General features: G+C 43.2%; 1 protein-coding gene across 4 annotated transcripts in view; it reads right to left on the bottom strand.

Moving 5' to 3' along the window:
• Nucleotides 1-3849: 3849 nt before the first annotated feature.
• The window catches only part of ggps1 (geranylgeranyl diphosphate synthase 1), a 38008-nt gene continuing 18731 nt past the window's right edge, over nt 3850-23126 (bottom strand). For all 4 annotated transcript variants that reach the window (XM_052496768.1, XM_035762960.2, XM_035762959.2 and 1 more), the window contains 4 exons: nt 22155-22225; nt 13875-14039; nt 13338-13553; nt 3850-4904 (listed from right to left, as the gene is read on the bottom strand). In XM_052496768.1, coding sequence (XP_052352728.1) covers nt 4503-4904; nt 13338-13553; nt 13875-14039; nt 22155-22225 — 854 coding nt within the window. In that variant the 3' untranslated portion in view covers nt 3850-4502. The remainder of the gene's footprint in view (nt 4905-13337; nt 13554-13874; nt 14040-22154; nt 22226-23126) is intronic.

Genomic DNA, 23126 nt, shown 5'->3' with positions numbered 1-23126 from the left:
ATGGCAACACCCATCCGTAGCACACGCTCCAGCAGGTGTATCTCACTGATCATCCCTAAAGCCAACACCTCATTTGGCCGCCTTTCGTTCCAGTTCTCTGCTGCCTGTGACTGGAACGAATTGCAAAATCGCTGAAGTTGGAGACTTATCTCCCTCACCAACTTCAAACATCTGCTATCTGAGCAGCTAACCGATCGCTGCAGCTGTACATAATCCGGAGACCTTCTCCCTTACCTCACCTCGCTCATCAACTCATCCCTGACCGCTGGCTACGTCCCTTCCGTCCTCAAGAGAGCGAGAGTTGCACCCCTTCTGAAAAACCTACACTCAATCCCTCCGATGTCAACAACTACAGACCAGTATCCCTTCTTTCTTTTCTCTCCAAAACTCTTGAACGTGCCGTCCTTGGCCAGCTCTCCCGCTATCTCTCTCAGAATGACCTTCTTGATCCAAATCAGTCAGGTTTCAAGACTAGTCATTCAACTGAGACTGCTCTTCACTGTATCACGGAGGCGCTCCGCACCACTAAAGCTAACTCTCTCTCCTCTGCTCTCATCCTTCTAGACCTATCGGCTGCCTTCGATACTGTGAACCATCAGATCCTCCTCTCCACCCTCTCCGAGTTGGGCATCTCCGGCGCGGCCCACGCTTGGATTGCGTCCTACCTGACAGGTCGCTCCTACCAGGTGGCGTGGCGACAATCTGTCTCCTCACCACGCGCTCTCACCACTGGTGTCCCCCAGGGCTCTGTTCTAGGCCCTATCCTATTCTCGCTATACACCAAGTCACTTGGCTCTGTCATAACCTCACATGGTCTCTCCTATCATTGCTATGCAGACGACACACAATTAATCTTCTCCTTTCCCCCTTCTGATGACCAGGTGGCGAATCGCATCTCTGCATGTCTGGCAGACATATCAGTGTGGATGACGGATCACCACCTCAAGCTGAACCTCGGCAAGACGGAGCTGCTCTTCCTCCCGGGGAAGGACTGCCCGTTCCATGATCTCGCCATCACGGTTGACAACTCCATTGTGTCCTCCTCCCAGAGCGCTAAGAACCTTGGCGTGATCCTGGACAACACCCTGTCGTTCTCAACTAACATCAAGGCGGTGGCCCGTTCCTGTAGGTTCATGCTCTGCAACATCCGCAGAGTACGACCCTGCCTCACACAGGAAGCGGCGCAGGTCCTAATCCAGGCACTTGTCATCTCCCGTCTGGACTACTGCAACTCGCTGTTGGCTGGGCTCCCTGCCTGTGCCATTAAACCCCTACAACTCATCCAGAACGCCGCAGCCCGTCTGGTGTTCAACCTTCCAGAGTTCTCTCACGTCACCCCGCTCCTCCGCTCTCTCCACTGGCTTCCAGTTGAAGCTTGCATCCGCTACAAGACCATGGTGCTTGCCTACGGAGCTGTGAGGGGAACGGCACCTCAGTACCTCCAGGCTCTGATCAGGCCCTACACCCAAACAAGGGCACTGCGTTCATCCACCTCTGGCCTGCTCGCCTCCCTACCACTGAGGAAGTACAGTTCCCGCTCAGCCCAGTCAAAACTGTTCGCTGCTCTGGCCCCCAATGGTGGAACAAACTCCCTCACGACGCCAGGACAGCGGAGTCAATCACCACCTTCCGGAGACTCCTGAAACCCCACCTCTTTAAGGAATACCTAGGATAGGATAAGTAATCCTTCTCACCCCCCTTTAAGATTTAGATGCACTATTGTAAAGTGACTATTCTACTGGATGTCATAAGGTGAATGCACCAATTTGTAAATCGCTCTGGATAAGAGCGTCTGCTAAATGACTTAAATGTAAAAAATGTAATAATCTATTGGTAAATAGCCTACCCATTTTCACCTACCTCATCCCCATACTGTTTTATTTATTTACTTTTCTGCTCTTTTGCACACCAATATCTCTACCTGTACATGACCATCTGATCATTTATCACTCCAGTGTTAATCTGCAAAATTGTAATTATTCGCCTACCTCCTCATGCGTTTTGCACACAATGTATATAGACTCCCCTTTTTTTCTACTGTGTTATTGACTTGTTAATTGTTTACTCCATGTGTAACTCTGTGTTGTTGTCTGTTCACACTGCTATGCTTTATCCTGGCCAGGTCGCAGTTGCAAATGAGAATTGTTCTCAACTAGCCTACCTGGTTAAATAAAGGTGAAATATATATATATATATATTTTTAAAACCTGGCTGTGCTGCTGCTCCAGTTTCAACTGTTCTGCCTGCGGCTATGGAACCCTGACCTGTTCGCCGGACGTGCTACCTGTCCCAGACCTGCTGTTTTCAACTGGTTCCTCTCTACGTTTCTTCATAGGTTCCGGCCTTCCTAGGGAGTTTTTCGTAGCCACCGTGCTTCTACACCTGCATTGCTTGCTGTTTGGGGGTTTTAGGCTGGGTTTCTGTACAGCACTTTGAGACATCAGCTGATGTAAGAAGGGCTTTATAAATACATTTGATTTGATCTTTCCCCCACAGTGAACTTTATGAGAACGCTGCCATTGTGCAGAATATTAAAATAATAATATTCTATGGCCTTTTAACTTGAAGGGATGAAAACTTGGAAATGCAAACCAAAATGGGTACATACCTGTGCTGAAGATGTTATACCAAATGGGTACATACCTGTGCTGAAGATGTTATACCAAATGGGTACATGCCTGTGCTGAAGATGTTATACCAAATGGGTACATGCCTGTGCTGAAGATGTTATACCAAATGGGTACATGCCTGTGCTGAAGATGTTATACCAAATGGGTACATGCCTGTGCTGAAGATGTTATACCAAATGGGTACATGCCTGTGCTGAAGATGTTATACCAAATGTTTCCTTTAGGCACTCTACAGAGTTTTACATGATACACCCTGACTCTCTGTTCCCTATTTCTACCATGTTAAATATTATACATCATTATTAGTAGACCTAATAAAACACACATACTTCATTGAACATTATGGTAAAGTTTAGATTTCTGCCTAAATAGACCAAATTGTAATTATTTTTCATGAGATTGACCAGTTATTTGTTTATATTTTATATATTATATATATTTTTTATTTTAATTATTTATTTTTAAAAAGCCTGGAACTCACCTCTCTGGTGAACATAGTTATAAATCGCTGAGGTGTACTCGCGTCTGAGGTGTACTCGCGTCTGAGGTGTACTCGCGTCTGAGGTGTACTCGCGTCTGAGGTGTATTCACGTCCGAGGGAACAAGCTCAAATGCATGACAAATATAATGAAAATATGAAAAACCAAAAACCAAACCAAAACCAGACTGTTACTATATTGAGAAAGCATTTCAGACACATTATAAAACAACTTATACAATTTCACATTGTAACTTTCACGTAACTAAAATAAGTAATGACCCTACTTAGTGATACACGAGAAAATATATTGGCCATCAAGTGGAGAGGGTTTTCAGCAGTTGAATTCAAAATGATTCAGGGTGTACTAAAAAGGGAGCCACACCATCATAAGGTAAGTCAATACCACCTACTGAGAAGTGTGAGGGAAAGGCTTACATTTCCCAGGTCTAAATCGGGCCCTTTGTGACTCGTCTCAGTCCCTTAAGGTGCCACTTCGGACCCAGACCCCTAGCCTGGTGTAGCAGGGACCGGTCTGGTTGGGAGGATCCCAACAGTAGCAAGTGTTAGAGAGGACTATCCTGGCTAAGGGCTGGATTCAATTAGTATTTCTGATTCAGCCAACATGCCGAGTTTATCGTGTAGGCAGTCTCTGCATACGTGGGAACATTGATTCAAATGTTTTTAAAAAGCTGCCATGAGGATTTAATCCTGCCCAAAATAAATGAAATGCCATTTGTCAAAAAAAAAAGTTTTTATTCAATAAATTCATGTTTGTTACATAAAAGCCATATGCAGTGTACAGTATCAACGTAAACAAATGTAATAACGTGGAGAACGTGCTGTGAATCTGGAGACACTAAGTGTTGAACCAGAAACACACTTCAACTTTAGGTGAAGCTAGCAGACAATAACCAAACACGTTGATAGAACATTCATTCATCTAACGCACACCGAACACCACACTCTGGTTGTACCTTCCTCAGAAAGCTGACCTCATATTTTCCTCTACACCTCATTGACACTTGGCATTTCACTAAAGCCGGGAAACTCATTTCCATTTAGTATTGAAATAAAAAAAACGTTAAAAAAAATAAAATAAACTTGAAGCTGCAATTAACACTTAGAATTTTTTAAGATTTTGTAGAGACAGCGTTCTGACAAGTCCATGTGGTAAACATATCTCCTCTTCTCCATATGTATAATCATGTGTTGTGTTTGACATTTGTCTAGAGTACGACTAGAAAGACAAGGTTTGTGAAGCTGTGAGTTCTTGGTTTTGGTATAGTTGTCATGCTCAGGGGGACTCTGTATAATCCAGCCGTGCGACAGTGTGGTGAGCATGATGTCAGTGTTCTGTGTGGCTGGACTGCGGCTCTGACTGGTAGATGTGGTCAGTCCTCTTCAGGGACAGATTTTGTCTCAGGCTCCCTAAACATCTTACTGAGGTGTTTCACCAACGCCTCCAGCTCAGGGTTTCCCCCCAGATCAGTGATAAGGCGGTATGCCTCGACCTCCAGCCCTCTCAGGGTCTCTCTGGTGTAGGCGAAGGAGCCTGCCTTCTCCAGGTAGTCCACACAGTACCTCTTAATGTCCACGTTCTCCGTCCTCTGTCTCAGGATGTTCTGAACCTGAGTGCTCTCTGGACGGGACCAGATGGCATGGATGGTGGGGAAGGAGAACTTCCCCTCGGTCAGATCCTCACAGAAGGACTTGTTCTCAATGTACTCTGTTGAGTTCAGGTTGGCGTAGTCGTCTCTGATCTGGAAGAAGAGTCCTAACGTATCCAGGAGAGGCTAGAGGGGTCAAAAGTCAAACATTTTTTTATGAAGCAGTTGTCACAAAGTGCTTAACAGATATCCTGCCTATCCCTAACTAGTTTAAACAGATATCCCCCTATCCCTAACTAGTTTAAACAGATATCCCTAACTAGTTTAAACAGATATCCCCTATCCCTAACTAGTTAAAACCCCCTAACTAGTTTAAACAGATATCCCCCTATCCCTAACTAGTTTAAACAGATATCCCCCATCCCTAACTAGTTTCAACAGATATCCCCCTATCCCTAACTAGTTTAAACATATATCCCTAACTAGTTTAAACAGATATCCCCCTATCCTAACTCAGATATCCTAACTAGTTTAAACAGATATCCCCCTATCCCTAACTAGTTTAAACATATATCCCTAACTAGTTTAAACAGCTATCCCCTATCCCTAACTAGTTTAAACAGATATCCCCTGGTTTAAACAGATATCCCTAACTAGTTTAAACAGATATCCCTAACTAGTTTAAACAGATATCCCCTATCCCTAACTAGTTTAAACAGATATCCTGCCTATCCCTAACTAGTTTCAACAGATATCCTGCCTATCCCTAACTAGTTTAACAGATATCCTGCCTATCCTAACTAGTTTAAACAGATATCCCCCTATCCCTAACTAGTTTAAACAGATATCCCCCTATCCCTAACTAGTTTCAAACAGATATCCCCCTATCCTAACTCCCTAACTAGTTTCAACAGATATCCCCTATCCCCTAGTTTAAACAGATATCCCTAACTAGTTTCAACAGATATCCCCTATCCTAACTAGTTTAAACAGATATCCCTAACTAGTTTAAACAGATATCCCCCTATCCCTAACTAGTTTAAACAGATATCCTGCCTATCCCTAACTAGTTTCAACAGATATCCCCCTATCCTAACTAGTTTCAACAGATATCCCTATCCTAACTAGTTTAAACAGATATCCCCTAGTTTCAACAGATATCCCCCTATCCATACTAGTTTAAACAGATATCCCTATCCTAACTAGTTTAAACAGATATCCCCCTAAACTAGTTTAAACAGATATCCCCAGATATCCCTAACTAGTTTAAACAGATATCCTAACTAGTTTCAACAGATATCCTATCCCTAACTAGTTTAAACAGATATCCCTAACTTAACTAGTTTAAACAGATATCCCCTATCCTAACTAGTTTAAACAGATATCCCCTATCCCTAACTAGTTTAAACAGATATCCCCTATCCCTAACTAGTTTAAACAGATATCCTAACTAGTTTAAACAGATATCCCTAACTAGTTTAAACAGATATCCCCCTATCCTAACTAGTTTAAACAGATATCCTAACTAGTTTCAACAGATATCCCCCTATCCTAACTAGTTTAAACAGATATCCTAACTAGTTTAAACAGATATCCCCTATCCTAACTAGTTTAAACAGATATCCCCCTATCCCTAACCTAGTTTAAACAGATATCCCTATTATCCTATCTAGTTTAACAGATATCCCTAACTAGTTTAAACAGATATCCCCCTATCCTAACTAGTTTAAACAGATATCCCTAGTTTCCAGATATCCCTAACTAGTTTAAACAGATATCCCCTATCCAGATAACTAGTTTTAACAGATATCCTGTTTAAACAGATATCCCCCTAACTAGTTTCAACAGATATCCCCCTATCCCTAACTAGTTTAAACAGATATCCCTAACTAGTTTAAACAGATATCCCCCTATCCCTAACTAGTTTAAACAGATATCCCCCTATCCCTAACTAGTTTCCAGATATCCCCCTATCCTAACTAGTTTAAACAGATATCCTGTTTAAACAGATATCCCCCTATCCTAACTAGTTTAGATATTTAGTTTAAACAGATATCCCCCTATCCTAACTAGTTTAAACAGATATCCTGCCAGATATCCCTAACTAGTTTAAACAGATATCCCCTATCCCTAACTAGTTTCAACAGATATCCAGTTTAAACAGATATCCCCTATCCCTAACTAGTTTTAACAGATATCCTAACTAGTTTAAACAGATATCCCCCTATCCTAACTAGTTTTATCCTGCCTACAACTAGTTTCAACAGATATCCCTAACTAGTTTTAACAGATATCCCCTATCCCTAACTAGTTTCAACAGATATCCTGCCTATCCCTAACTAGTTTTAACAGATATATCCCCCTATCCTAACTAGTTTAAACAGATATCCCTAACTAGTTTAAACAGATATCCTAACTAGTTTAAACAGATATCCCTAACTAGTTTAAACAGATATCCCTAGTTTCAACAGATATCCCTAACTAGTTTAAACAGATATCCCCTATCCTACTAGTTTAAACAGATATCCCCTATCCTAAACTAGTTTCAACAGATATCCCCTATCCTAACTAGTTTAAACAGATATCCTAACTAGTTTAAACAGATATCCCTAGTTTAAACAACTATCCCCCTATCCTAACTAGTTTAAACAGATATCCCGCCCCTATCTATTTAAACAGATATCCCCCTATAACTAGTTTAACTAAAACAGATATCCTGCCTATCCTAACTAGTTTAAACAGATATCCCCCTAACTAACTAGTTTTTTAAACAGATATCCTATCCTATCCCTAACTAGTTTAAACAGATATCCCCCTATCCCTAACTAGTTTAAACAGATATCCCTAACTAGTTTAAACAGATATCCCCTATCCCTAACTAGTTTAAACAGATATCCCTAACTATCCCTAACTAGTTTCAACAGATATCCCCTATCCCTAACTAGTTTCAACAGATATCCTGCCTATCCTAACTAGTTTCAACAGATATCCCCCTATCCTAACTAGTTTAAACAGATATCCCTATCCCTAACTAGTTTAAACAGATATCCTGCCTATCCCTAACTAGTTTAAACAGATATCCTGCCTATCCATAACTAGTTTTAACAGATATCCCCCCCCTATCCTAACTAGTTTAAACAGATATCCCTAACTAGTTTAAACAGATATCCTGTTTAAACAGATATCCCTAACTAGTTTAAACAGATATCCTGCCTATCCTAACTAGTTTAAACAGATATCCCCCTATCCTAACTAGTTTAAACAGATATCCCCTATCCCTAACTAGTTTAAACAGATATCCCCTATCCCTAACTAGTTTAAACAGATATCCTGCCTATCCCTAACTAGTTTAAACAGATATCCCCTAACTAGTTTCAACAGATATCCCCTATCCTAACTAGTTTAAACAGATATCCCCCTATCCTAACTAGTTTAAACAGATATCCTAACTAGTTTCAACAGATATCCCCCTATCCTAACTAGTTTAAACAGATATCCTAGTTTAAACCCCTATCCCTAAAACAGATATCCCCCTATCCTAACTAGTTTCAACAGATATCCCCCTATCCTAACTAGTTTAAACAGATATCCTAACTAGTTTCAACAGATATCCCCTATCCCTAACTAGTTTAAACAGATATCCTAACTAGTTTAAACAGATATCCCCCTATCCTAACTAGTTTAAACAGATATCCCCCCTATCCCTAACTAGTTTAAACAGATATCCCCTATCCTAACTAGTTTTAACAGATATCCCCCTATCCTAACTAGTTTCAACAGATATCCTGCCTATCCCTAACAGATATCCTAACTAGTTTAAACAGATATCCCCTATCCTAACTAGTTTAAACAGATATCCTAACTAGTTTAAACAGATATCCCTAACTAGTTTCAACAGATATCCCCTATCCTAACTAGTTTAAACAGATATCCTGCCTATCCATAACTAGTTTCAACAGATATCCCCCTATCCTAACTAGTTTAAACAGATATCCCTAACTAGTTTAAACAGATATCCTGCCTATCCTAACTAGTTTAAACAGATATCCTGCCTATCCCTAACTAGTTTCAACAGATATCCCCCTATCCCTAACTAGTTTCAACAGATATCCCCCTATCCTACTAGTTTAAACAGATATCCTAGTTTCCAGATATCCCTATCCAAACTAGTTTAAACAGATATCCCTAACTAGTTTAAACAGATATCCCCCTATCCTAACTAGTTTAAACAGATATCCTAACTAGTTTCAACAGATATCCTATCCTAACTAGTTTAAACAGATATCCTAACTAGTTTCAACAGATATATCCTAACTAGTTTAAACAGATATCCCCCTATCCCTAACTAGTTTAAACAGATATCCCCTATCCTAACTAGTTTAAACAGATATCCCTAACTAGTTTAAACAGATATCCCTAACTAGTTTAAACAGATATCCCCCTATCCTAACTAGTTTAAACAGATATCCTAACTAGTTTCAACAGATATCCCTATCCTAACTAGTTTAAACAGATTAAACAGATATCCCCCTATCCCTAACTAGTTTAAACAGATATCCCCTATCCTAACTAGTTTAAACAGATATCCCCCTATCCTAACTAGTTTAAACAGATATCCCCCTATCCCTAACTAGTTTAAACAGATATCCCTAACTAGTTTAAACAGATATCCCCTATCCTAACTAGTTTAAACAGATATCCCCTATCCTAACTAGTTTCAACAGATATCCCCTATCCCTAACTAGTTTAAACAGATATCCCCCTATCCCTAACTAGTTTAAACAGATGTCCTAACTAGTTTCAACAGATATCCCCCTATCCCTAACTAGTTTAAACAGATATTAACTAGTTTAAACAGATATCCCCTATCCCTAACTAGTTTAAACAGATATCCCCCTATCCCTAACTAGTTTCAACAGATATCCCCCTATCCCTAACTAGTTTAAACAGATATCCCTAACTAGTTTCACAGATATCCCCCTATCCTAACTAGTTTAAACAGATATCCCTAACTAGTTTAAACAGATATCCCCCTATCCTAACTAGTTTAAACAGATATCCCCCTATCCCTAACTAGTTTAAACAGATATCCCTAACTAGTTTAAACAGATATCCCCTATCCCCTAGTTTTAACAGATATCCCCCTATCCTAACTAGTTTCAACAGATATCCCTATCCTAACTAGTTTCAACAGATATCCTAACTAGTTTAAACAGATATCCCCTATCCTAACTAGTTTCAACAGATATCCCTAACTAGTTTAAACAGATATCCCGCCTATCCCTAACTAGTTTCAACAGATATCCTGCCTATCCCTAACTAGTTTCAACAGATATCCTGCCTATTCCTAACTAGTTTCAACAGATATCCCTAACTAGTTTAAACAGATATCCCCAACTAGTTTCAACAGATATCCCCCTATCCCTAACTAGTTTCAACAGATATCCTGCCTATTCCTAACTAGTTTAAACAGATATCCTTAACTAGTTTAAACAGATATCCCTAACTAGTTTAAACAGATATCCCTAACTAGTTTAAACAGATATCCCCCCTATCCCTAACTAGTTTAAACAGATATCCCCCTATCCCTAACTAGTTTCAACAGATATCCCTAACTAGTTTCAACAGATATCCCCCTATCCTAACTAGTTTCAACAGATATCCCCCTATCCTAACTAGTTTAAACAGATATCCCCTATCCTAACTAGTTTAAACAGATATCCCTAACTAGTTTCAACAGATATCCCCTATCCTAACTAGTTTAAACAGATATCCTGCCTATCCATAACTAGTTTCAACAGATATCCCCCTATCCTAACTAGTTTAAACAGATATCCTAACTAGTTTAAACAGATATCCTGCCTATCCCTAACTAGTTTAAACAGATATCCTGCCTATCCTAACTAGTTTCAACAGATATCCCCTATCCCTAACTAGTTTCAACAGATATCCCCTATCCCTAACTAGTTTAAACAGATATCCCTAACTAGTTTCAACAGATATCCCCTATCCATAACTAGTTTAAACAGATATCCCTAACTAGTTTCAACAGATATCCCCCTATCCTAACTAGTTTCAACAGATATCCCCTATCCTAACTAGTTTAAACAGATATCCCTAACTAGTTTCAACAGATATCCCCCTATCCATAACTAGTTTAAACAGATATCCCTAACTAGTTTAAACAGATATCCTAACTAGTTTAAACAGATATCCCCTATCCCTAACTAGTTTAAACAGATATCCCCCTATCCCTAACTAGTTTAAACAGATATCCCCCCTATCCTAACTAGTTTAAACAGATATCCCCTATCCCTAACTAGTTTAAACAGATATCCCCTAGTTTAAACAGATATCCCTAACTAGTTTAAACAGATATCCCCCTATCCCTAACTAGTTTAAACAGATATCCCTAACTAGTTTAAACAGATATCCCCCTATCCCTAACTAGTTTAAACAGATATCCCTAACTAGTTTAAACAGATATCCCCCTATCCCTAACTAGTTTAAACAGATATCCCCCTATCCCTAACTAGTTTAAACAGATATCCCCCTATCCCTAACTAGTTTAAACAGATATCCCCCTATCCCTAACTAGTTTAAACAGATATCCCCTATCCCTAACTAGTTTAAACAGATATCCCCCTATCCCTAACTAGTTTAAACAGATATCCCCCTATCCCTAACTAGTTTAAACAGATATCCCCCTATCCCTAACTAGTTTAAACAGATATCCATAACTAGTTTAAACAGATATCCCCCTATCCCTAACTAGTTTAAACAGATATCCCTAACTAGTTTAAACAGATATCCCCCTATCCCTAACTAGTTTAAACAGATATCCCCCTATCCTAACTAGTTTCAACAGATATCCCCCTATCCTAACTAGTTTAAACAGATATCCCTAACTAGTTTCAACAGATATCCCCCTATCCCTAACTAGTTTAAACAGATATCCCCCTAGTTTAAACAGATATCCCCTATCCCTAACTAGTTTAAACAGATATCCCCCTATCCTAACTAGTTTAAACAGATATCCCTAACTAGTTTAAACAGATATCCCCCTATCCTAACTAGTTTTAACAGATATCCCCCTATCCCTAACTAGTTTCAACAGATATCCTGCCTATCCTTAACTAGTTTCAACAGATATCCCTAACTAGTTTAAACAGATATCCCCTATCCTAACTAGTTTAAACAGATATCCCTAACTAGTTTCAACAGATATCCCTAACTAGTTTAAACAGATATCCCACCTATCCCTAACTAGTTTCAACAGATATCCCTAACTAGTTTAAACAGATATCCCGCCTATCCCTAACTAGTTTCAACAGATATCCTGCCTATCCCTAACTAGTTTCAACAGATATCCCTAACTAGTTTAAACAGATATCCCACCTATCCCTAACTAGTTTCAACAGATATCCTGCCTATCCCTAACTAGTTTCAACAGATATCCCTAACTAGTTTAAACAGATATCCCCCTATCCCTAACTAGTTTAAACAGATATCCCAGATATCCCTAACTAGTTTAAACAGATATCCCACCTATCCCTAACTAGTTTCAACAGATATCCCTAACTAGTTTCAACAGATATCCCCCTATCCCTAACTAGTTTCAACAGATATCCCGCCTATCCCTAACTAGTTTCAACAGATATCCCTAACTAGTTTAAACATATATCCTGCCTATCCCTAACTAGTTTAAACAGATATCCTGCCTATCCCTAACTAGTTTCAACAGATATCCCGCCTATCCCTAACTAGTTTCAACAGATATCCCTAACTAGTTTAAACAGATATCCCACCTATCCCTAACTAGTTTCAACAGATATCCCCCCTATCCCTAACTAGTTTCAACAGATATCCCTAACTAGTTTCAACAGATATCCCCCCTATCCCTAACTAGTTTAAACAGATATCCTGCCTATCCCTAACTAGTTTAAACAGATATCCTGCCTATCCCTAACTAGTTTCAACAGATATCCCCCTATCCCTAACTAGTTTCAACAGATATCCCCCTATCCCTAACTAGTTTCAACAGATATCCCCCTATCCCTAACTAGTTTAAACAGATATCCCCCTATCCCTAACTAGTTTCAACAGATATCCCCTATCCCTAACTAGTTTAAACAGATATCCTGCCTATCCCTAACTAGTTTAAACAGATATCCTGCCTATCCCTAACTAGTTTCAACAGATATCCCCCTATCCCTAACTAGTTTCAACAGATATCCCCCTATCCCTAACTAGTTTCAACAGATATCCCTAACTAGTTTCAACAGATATCCCTAACTAGTTTAAACAGATATCCCGCCTAAAAACACCAAAGAGCAAGAAACAAAGATGAAACCCCCTACAGGAACCACCAGGCTCCGAGGTGCCTGCCAATCCAATATACACGGGACTGTATAACTGTAACTGCATTACAAAGCCGTCCTCTCGTCAACTTACTAGAAAAACTTCAAAAAGCTTCAGCTGTCCGAAACTGACTATATATATTTTTAAATAGTAGCCAAATACGTTTTGAAGATGAAGTTGCAGCATTAACAGCAACATATTAAAATAAATATGCAGGAAATAAAATTAGAATAAAATAGTCGATATAATAAAATGTACCTTAAGGTCTCGTTTCCAGCCAGAGAACAGCTGCATGAGCCCCACGGCCAGGCCAAACAGACCCCCCGTCTTCTGGAGGACCATGGTACGGTACTGGCTCTCTGTGGGACAGGTGTAGGTGTCCCTCCAGTGGATGTCTAGGCCCTGGCCGCGATGCAGCTCCAACAGCTGTCTGGTGAACACATGCACTGCCTCGGGGTGATCCAGGGTCAGCACCTAATAATACCAACAACACATGGGTTATAATGCTGTCTGGTGAACACCGGCACTGCCTCGGGGTGATCCAGGGTTAGCACCTAATAATACCAACAACACATGGGTTATAATGCTGTCTGGTGAACACCGGCACTGCCTCGGGGTGATCCAGGGTTAGCACCTAATAATACCAACAACACATGGGTTATAATGCTGTCTGGTGAACACCGGCACTGCCTCGGGGTGATCCAGGGTCAGCACCTAATAATACCAACAACACATGGGTTATAATGCTGTCTGGTGAACACGCTGATCAAAAATCAACCAATCAATGACTCTCACCTTCTCCAGTCCCAGGAAGTAGACGTAGTTGGCAGAGTTGATAACAGAGGGGACTCCGTAGATGCTGTGGGCGACAGGGAAACCTCTCCTCAGTGTAGAACTGTCCTCAATGTCATCTATCAGGAGACTGGCGTTGTGTAGCATCTCTGTCACTTGTATGATCACCTAGGCAACAGACAGTTTCATGTGGTTTCTCACAGCTGTTTAAACATGTGGAATCCTACAGTTTCATTTCAGTTTGTTTGGTATATACAGTACCAGTCAACAGTTTGTACACACCTATTCATTCCAAGGTTTTTCTTTACTTTCACTATTTTATACATCGTAGAATAATAGTGAAGACATCAAAACTATGAAATAGCACATATGGACTCATGTAGTAACCCCCCCAAAAAAGGTGTTAAACAAATTGAATGAAGATTCTGCAAAGTAGCCACCCTTTGCCTTGATGACAGCTTGTTAATTAAAACAATTTTAAAAATCCTTGAATATGTATTATTTCTTCCCCCAGAGGAACAGGACACAAGCGGAAAACAAAACCATCCTCTATGGTTGATAGCATCTCAAGAGGTGTTCCCGTCTGGTCTATTCATATCAAGATATTACACATACAACTTGGCACATTGAGTTAATCACATTGGTTTTTATAAAAACCCTTTTTTTAACATCAGCAGTTTTCAACGTGCTTTACAGATACCCAGACAACAACAACAACGACAACAACAACGACAACAACAACAACAATGAGCAAGCAATGCAGAGGCACAGTAGCTAGGTAAAACTCCCGAGAAGTTGTAGTCAGTCACAGGCCAGAAGAGACGTTCCAGGCCTTCACCGCAGAGTTTACCATCGAGCCATCCTCAGAGTCCTGCTGTGCTACAGCTATTCTCCAGTAGGGGGAACTACCTGACAAGGCTGCACTGTGTGAGAGGGCATGTAATTTGGAGAGAGATTGAGATTCACGGAGTAAGTAGTGTACTTCATAGGGTGCCATTTTGTACCTGCATAGCTGTCGGTGGACATAAAGTGCTCATCTTGTTAGATTTGTTGTTTAGGAACTTAGTCTGTTGAATATAATACGTGTTTGTTAGAGAGGAATTTAATTTAAAAGGGGGGAGGGGTGGGCAACGCCAGTCCTCGAGGGTCTGATTGGTAGAACACCTTTTCTCCATCCCGAGCAAACACAGCTTATTAACCCCCCCCCCCGTTAGCCCCGAACCCGACATATTATTATTATCTATCTGCCACAGCCAGGGGGCGCACTATCAGAAAACAGCTCCAGGCAGAGAATAGATGTGTCATGTCTCTCTGCCACAGCCAGGGGGCGCACTATCAGAAAACAGCTCCAGGCAGAGAATAGATGTGTCATGTCTCTCTGCCACAGCCAGGGGGCGCACTATCAGAAAACAGCTCCAGGCAGAGAATAGATGTGTCATGTCTCTCTGCCACAGCCAGGGGGCGCACTGTCAGAAAACAGCTCCAGGCAGAAAGAGAAAGTGTCTGTATAATGCCTGGTTTTTCATTAACCCTAGCCCCAGTCCTCCTAGCCCTAACCCCAGTCCTCCTAACCTCAGTCCTCCTAGCCCTAACCTCAGTCCTCATAGCCCTAACATCAGTCCTCCTAGCCCTAACATCAGTCCTCCTAGCCCTAGCCCTAACCTCAGTCCTCCTAGCCCTAACCCCAGTCCTCCTAACCTCAGTCCTCCTAGCCCTAACCTCAGTCCTCCTAGCCCTAACATCAGTCCTCCTAGCCCTAACATCAGTCCTCCTAGCCCTAGCCCTAACCTCAGTCCTCCTAGCCCTAGCCCTAACCTCATTCCTCCTAGCCCTAACCTCAGTCCTCCTAGCCCTAACCTCAGTCCTCCTAGCCCCAGTCCTCCTAGCCCCAGTCCTCCTAGCCCCAGTCCTCCTAGCCCTAACCTCAGTCCTCCTAGCCCTAACCTCAGTCCTCCTAGCCCTAACCTCAGTCCTCCTAGCCCTAACCTCAGTCCTCCTAGCCCTAACCTCAGTCCTCCTAGCCCTAACCTCAGTCCTCCTAGCCCTAACCTCAGTCCTCCTAGCCCTAACCTCAGTCCTCCGAACCTGGCACGTACAATTTGTTTATGAGGTCTTACCTGATGTCAAGCAAAGAGGCACTGAGCTTGAAGGTAGGCCTTGAAATACATCCACAGGTACACCTCCAATTGACTCAAATTATGTTAATTAGCCTATCAGAAGCCAGACATTTTCTGGAATTTTCCAAGCTGTTTAAAGGCACAGTCAACTTAGTGTATGTAAACTTCTGACCCACTGGAATTGTGATACAGTGAATTATAAGTGAAATAATCTGTCTGTAAACAAATGTTGGAAAAATGACTTGTGTCGTGCACAAAGTAGATGTCCTAACAGACTTGCTAAAACTATAGTTTGTTAACAAGAAATGTGTGGAGTGGTTGAAAAACGAGTTATAATGACTCCAACATCAGTGTATGTAATCTTCTGACTTCGACTGTATATAGGGAATAAGGGGCTATTTAGAACACAGCCCAGGACAGCTCTGCATTAATCTGCTGCTCCAGCCAGTGTCCATCTGTCTGCCACACCCCTACACTGGCCTCAGTACTAGTCTACAGAGCTCCCCTGACCCCTACACTACAGAGCTCCCCTGACCCCTACACTACTAGTCTACAGAGCTCCCCTGACCCCTACACTACTAGTCTACAGAGCTCCCATGACCAACACTACAGAGCTCCCCTGACCCCTACACTACTAGCCTACAGAGCTCTCCTGACCCCTACACTACTAGTCTACAGAGCTCTCCTGACCCCTACACTACTAGTCTACAGAGCTCTCCTGACCCCTACACTACAGAGCTCCCCTGACCCCTACACTACTAGTCTACAGAGCTCTCCTGACCCCTACACTACTAGCCTACAGAGCTCCCCTGACCCCTACACTACTAGTCTACAGAGCTCTCCTGACCCCTACACTACTAGTCTACAGAGCTCTCCTGACCCCTACACTACAGAGCTCTCCTGACCCCTACACTACTAGTCTACAGAGCTCTCCTGACCCCTACACTACTAGTCTACAGAGCTCCCCTGACCCCTACACTACTAGACTACAGAGCTCCCCTGACCCCTACACTACTAGCCTACAGAGCTCTCCTGACCCCTACACTACTAGTCTACAGAGCTCTCCTGACCCCTACACTACTAGTCTACAGAGCTCTCCTGACCCCTACACTACTAGCCTACAGAGCTCCCCTGACCCCTACACTACTAGTCTACAGAGCTCCCCTGACCCCTACACTACTGAGCTCCCTGACCCCTACACTACTAGTCTACAGAGCCCCTGACCCTACACTACAGAGCTCTCCTGACCCCTACACTACTAGTCTAGAGCTCTCCTGACCCCTACACTACAGAGCTCCCCTGACCCCTACACTACTAGTCTACAGAGCTCCCTGACCCCTACACTACTGAGCTCTCCTGACCCCTACACTACTAGTCTGACCCCTACAGAGCTCTCCTGACCCCTACACTACTAGTCTACAGAGCTCTCCTGACCCACTACAGCTACAGAGCTCCCTGACCCCTACACTACTAGTCTACAGAGCTCTACTGAGCCCCTACACTACTAGTCTACAGAGCTCTCCTGACCCCTACACTACTAGCCTACAGAGCTCCCCTGACCCCTACACTACTAGTCTACAGAGCTCCCCCCTACACTACAGAGCCCCCTGACACTACTAGTCTACAGAGCTCCCCTGACCCCTACACTACTAGTCTACAGAGCTCCCCTGACCCCTACACTACTAGCCTACAGAGCTCCCCTGACCCCTACACTACTAGTCTACAGAGCTCCCCTGACCCCTACACTACTAGCCTACAGAGCTCCCCTGACCCCTACACTACTAGTCTACAGAGCTCCCCTGACCCCTACACTACTAGTCTACAGAGCTCCCCTGACCCCTACACTACTGAGCTCTCATGACCCCTACACCACTAGTCTACAGAGCTCTCCTGACCCCTACACTACAGAGCTCTCCTGACCCCTACACTACAGAGCTCCCCTGACCCCTACACTACAGAGCTCCCCTGACCCCTACACTACAGAGCTCCCCTGACCCCTACACTACTAGCCTACAGAGCTCCCCTGACCCCTACACTACTAGCCTACAGAGCTCCCCTGACCCCTACACTACTAGCCTACAGAGCTCCCCTGACCCCTACACTACTAGTCTACAGAGCTCCCCTGACCCCTACACTACTAGCCTACAGAGCTCCCCTGACTCTGTATACCCACAGACCACTAGACAGAGCAAGAGGCAACTACTGTACTAATTACTAGCTGCAGTTCCCAGGCAGGGCCACAGTACAGAGAACCTCAAGTCAGTCAGAATTGTATTGCCAGCTCTTGGCTGGAGGCTGCTAGAGAGGCTGTAGCTGGTCAAGGGGTTTCAGGAGTCAGACGCCTACAGATGGAAGCTCTGGATCATAGAAATAGTAACATGCAAAGAGGTGTGTGTTTCCTGATGGAGAATAAATAAAACAGCCGGACAGATGACAGAGACATGGGTGAACCAGTCACTGGCTGGCTGTATCTGTGCTGTTTCCATGGTGTTGAGGCGACTGACTACAGTGCCTGACAGACCGCTTGTTAATGATGGCGGCAAGCACACTCAGTCTGTTGGCCGGGTTCAGGGAGAGTTTACTGCCAAATAAACCACGCTGCCGCACAGAGATGAAGAGAGAGGGGGAGATGAAGCAGAGAGCGAGAGAGAGAAAGGAGAGCGAGCGGAGAGAGAGGAGAGCGAGCGGAGAGAGAGAGAGCGAGCTGAGAGAGAGAAGAGAGCGAGCAGAGAGAGAGGAGAGCGAGCAGAGAGAGAGAGGAGAGAGAGAGAGGAGAGCGAGCTGAGAGAGAGAGAGGAGAGCGAGCAGAGAGAGAGAAGAGAGCGAGCGGAGAGAGAGAGAGAGAGGAGAGAGAGAGAGAGAGAGGAGAGCGAGCAGAGAGAGAGGAGAGCGAGCAGAGAGAGAGGAGAGCGAGCGGAGAGAGAGAGAGGAGAGCGCGCAGAGAGAGGAGAGCGAGAATTAAATTGAAATTGAATTGATAGGGAGGAGAGCTGTGTAATCGCTGTGCTGTGACACAATAACAGATACATGTCACCCGTTGTTTCGGGAGCTCTTTGTACACACACACTGAATCTGGTCACATGTTCTGCATTTAAAAATGGAGGCTGCCAACATGCCAATCAAACAGAACAAATGTCTCTTCATTTGGCATTCTGTATAAATACACCTTTCATTTTCTATTTACCTCAAGTCAGAGGGGCATAGGGCTCACTGGAATATCAAGAGCCCAGGAGCTGCCCGTGAGGGGACCGGAGTTGAGCTGCCCGTGAGGGGGACCGGAGTTGAGCTGCCCGTGAGGGGGACCGGAGTTGAGCTGCCCGCGAGGGGGACCGGAGTTGAGCTGCCCGCGAGGGGGACCGGAGTTGAGCTGCCCGCGAGGGGGACCGGAGTTGAGCTGCCCGCGAGGGGGACCGGAGTTGAGCTGCCCGTGAGGGGGACCGGAGTTGAGCTGCCCGCGAGGGGGACCGGAGTTGAGCTGCCCGCGAGGGGGACCGGAGTTGAGCTGCCCGCGAGGGGGACCGGAGTTGAGCTGCCCGCGAGGGGGACCGGAGTTGAGCTGCCCGCGAGGGGGACCGGAGTTGAGCTGCCCGCGAGGGGGACCGGAGTTGAGCTGCCCGCGAGGGGGACCGGAGTTGAGCTGCCCGCGAGGGGGACCGGAGTTGAGCTGCCCGCGAGGGGGACCGGAGTTGAGCTGCCCGCGAGGAGACCGGAGTTCAAATCAAATTGTATTGGTCAAATACACATATTTAGCAGCTGTTATTAACGGTGTAGCGAAATGCTTGTGTTCCCAGCTCCAACAGTACAGTAATATCTAACTAAATGCTTGTGTTCCCAGCTCCAACAGTGCAGTAATATCTAACTAAATGCTTGTGTTCTAGCTCCAACAGTGTAGTAATATCTAACTAAATGCTTGTGTTCCCAGCTGTACAGTAATATCTAACTAAATGCTTGTGTTCCCAGGGAGTGCAGTAATATCTAACTAAATGCTTGTGTTCCCAGCTCCAACAGTGCAGTAGTATCTAACTAAATGCTTGTGTTCCCAGCTCCAACAGTGCAGTAGGGTGTTCCCAGCTCCAACAGTACAGTAATATCTAACTAAATGCTTGTGTTCCCAGCTCCAACAGTGCAGTAGTATCTAACTAAATGCTTGAGCTAGCTCCAACAGTACAGTAATATCTAACTAAATGCTTGTGTTCCTAGCTCCAACAGTACCGGTAGTATCTAACTAAATGCCCGTGTTCCCAGGGGTAATATCTAACTAAATGCTTGTGTTCTGCTCCAACAGTACAGGGACCTGATAAATGCTTGTGCTGCCCAACAGTGCAGTAATATCTAACTAAATACTTGTGTTCATAGCTCCAACAGGTAATATCTGATAAATGCTTGTGTTCTAGCTCCAACAGTGTAGTAGTATCTAACTAAATGCTTGTGTTTCTAGCTCCAACAGTACAGTAATATCTAACTAAATGCTTGTGTTCCTAGCTCCAACAGTGCAGTAGTATCTAACTAAATGCTTGTGTTCAAATACAAATATCTATAAATGCTTGTGTTCCCAGCTCCGACAGTACAGTAATATTAACTAAATGCTTGTGTTCCCAGCTCCGACAGTACAGTAATATCTAACTAAATGCTTGTGTTCCTAGCTCCAACAGTACAGTAATATCTAACTAAATGCTTGTGTTGCTAGCTCCAACAGTACAGTAATATCTAACTAAATGCTTGTGTTCCTAGCTCCAACAGTGCAGTAGTATCTAACTAAATGCTTGTGTTCCTAGCTCCAACAGCGCAGTAGTATCTAACTAAATGCTTGTGTTGCTAGCTCCAACAGTGCAGTAGTATACACTCAGAGACTTGTCCTGAAGCCACTCCTGTGTTGTCTTGGCTGTGTGCTTATGGTCATTGTCCTGTTGGAAGGTGAACCTTCACCCCCAGTTTGAGGTCCTGAGAGCAGGTTCTCATCAAGGTTCTCTTTCCCTCGATCCTGACTAGTCTCCCAGTCCCTGCCCCTGAAAAACATCCCCACAGCAGGATTCTGCCACCACCATGCATCACCGTAGGGATGGTGCCAGCTTTCCTCCAGACGTGACGTTTGGCATTCAGGCCAAAGAGTTTAATCTTGGTTTCATCAGACCAGAGAATCTTGATCCTCATGGTCTGAGAGTCTTTAGGTGCCTTTTGGCAAACTCCAAGCAGGCGGTCATGTGCCTTTTACTGAGGAGTGGCTTCCATCTGGCCACTCTACCATAAAGGTCTGATTGGTGGAGTGCTGCAGAAATGTCTTGGTACCATTCCCCAGATCTGAGCCTCGACACAATCCTCTCGGAGCTCTACGGACAATTCCTTCATCCTCATGGCTTGGTTTCTGCTCTGACATGCACTGTCAACTGTGGGACCTTATATAGACAGGTGTGTGCCTTTCCAAATATTGTCCAATCAATTACATTTACCACAGGTGGACTCCAATCAAGTTGTAGAAACATCAAGGATGACTAATGGAAACAGGATGCACCGGAGCTCAATTTTGAGTCTCATAGCAAAGGGTCTGAATACTTCTGTAAATAAGGTATTTCTTTTATTTTTAAAAGTTTTTTATACATTTTTGCAAATCTGTTTTCAGGTTTGGCATTATGGGATATTGTGTGTAAATTGCTAAGGATTTATTTTAGAATTCAATCTTTTATAGAATAAGGCAACTTAACGTAACAAAATGTTGAAAAACTGAAGCGGTCTGAATACTCTCCTAAGGCTCTGTATCTAGATAGAGTCTGTTGTCATTACGTTATACCTGCTGCTGTACCGTCTCACTCTCTCTCCGTGACCAATGGCCCACTCGCATTGGCACACATACTCAGGTGGTGCCAGATTTGTAAGCGGTTGATACATAAAAAAAAAATAATAATAAAAAAAATAAAAAAAAGTGTGCCTAAATGAATTACATGAACCAAAATGTAACTAATTTCCATGACTTTTACAGGCCCTGGAACACAACATGTTCTAATTACATGAGTTTTTCAGGATTTTAATACAAACCCGTATTTACAGAGTATTTATAAAGCAGAATGTTAAAAGGATGCTATAATAGGATCCCTATTCCCTTAATAGTGCACTACCTTTGACCAGGTTCCCCATTTGGGGAATAGCCTCATTGAAACATTCCGGTCCTTACCTGAAGTTTGTCCTCGGGAACACTGAGCCAGTGGTTAAACGCCTGAGAGAGTTTAGTCCGTACTTGTTTTCCTGAAAAAGTCCAAAAGGAAAAGTTTGTTTAATTTTAAAAAAAAGACAGAGTATGGAGTACTATGGACAAACAAAGACCACTGCCATGCTTGCATCCCAAATGAAACCCTATTCTCTAATAGTGCTCAAAAGTAGTGAGCTACATAAGGAATAGGGGGCCATTTGTGACACAGACGTGTTTCAAAGCTCAACAGGAAGCTAAAAAGTATTTCCCCACTTCTTCACTTTGAACAACCAGGACTGTATCCCAAATGGCACTCTATGCCCTATATTAGGGCACTACTATACCGTATATAAAACATGGACCTGGTCAAAAGTAGTGCACTATATGGGGAATAGTATTTTGGGACATATTCCAGAAAACATCCCATTGAATCTGGAGTATGATAAAAGCCTTCTACAGTAAAAACCAGGTGAAGATTGAAAACCAAGATGAAAAACCCGTCTGTCTATAAACCCGAATGGGTTTACTAGGAAAGATGAAAGGCATTTCTACAGTTATTTTGTCAGCTTTGTAGAGAGAGAGGAGAGAAGAGAAGGAGAGAATGTTCTGTAGGAGGTGTGAATACTACTGAATAATACTAATGAATTGACACTCTCCTCGACCACTTATCGGTTTAAGGGTCACGGACGAGAGAGGACGGAGGAGATGAGCCTTTTGCCCAATTGAGAATTTCCCCCATGTACTTCCTACCCATATAGGGACACATCACTGGAGCTGAGCTCCCTGCCATCCAGGACCTGACACCGCCTGGTATAGAACAAGGCCCCCAAAAATGTAATTGCCAGCGTAAACATGAAGGGGAGAGAGGACATCCCTGTCTTGTGCCCTTTTCTTAAGCAATTTTATCTGATAATGTATTATTTGCATTTTTTGCTTTAGGACATTTATATAATATTT

This window comes from Oncorhynchus keta, chromosome 3, assembly GCF_023373465.1.
Source record: "Oncorhynchus keta strain PuntledgeMale-10-30-2019 chromosome 3, Oket_V2, whole genome shotgun sequence".
In the NCBI taxonomy this organism is placed as follows: domain Eukaryota; kingdom Metazoa; phylum Chordata; class Actinopteri; order Salmoniformes; family Salmonidae; genus Oncorhynchus; species Oncorhynchus keta.
The sequence above is the reverse complement of the archived record's forward strand: the minus strand, read 5'-3'. Positions and strand labels throughout refer to the sequence as shown.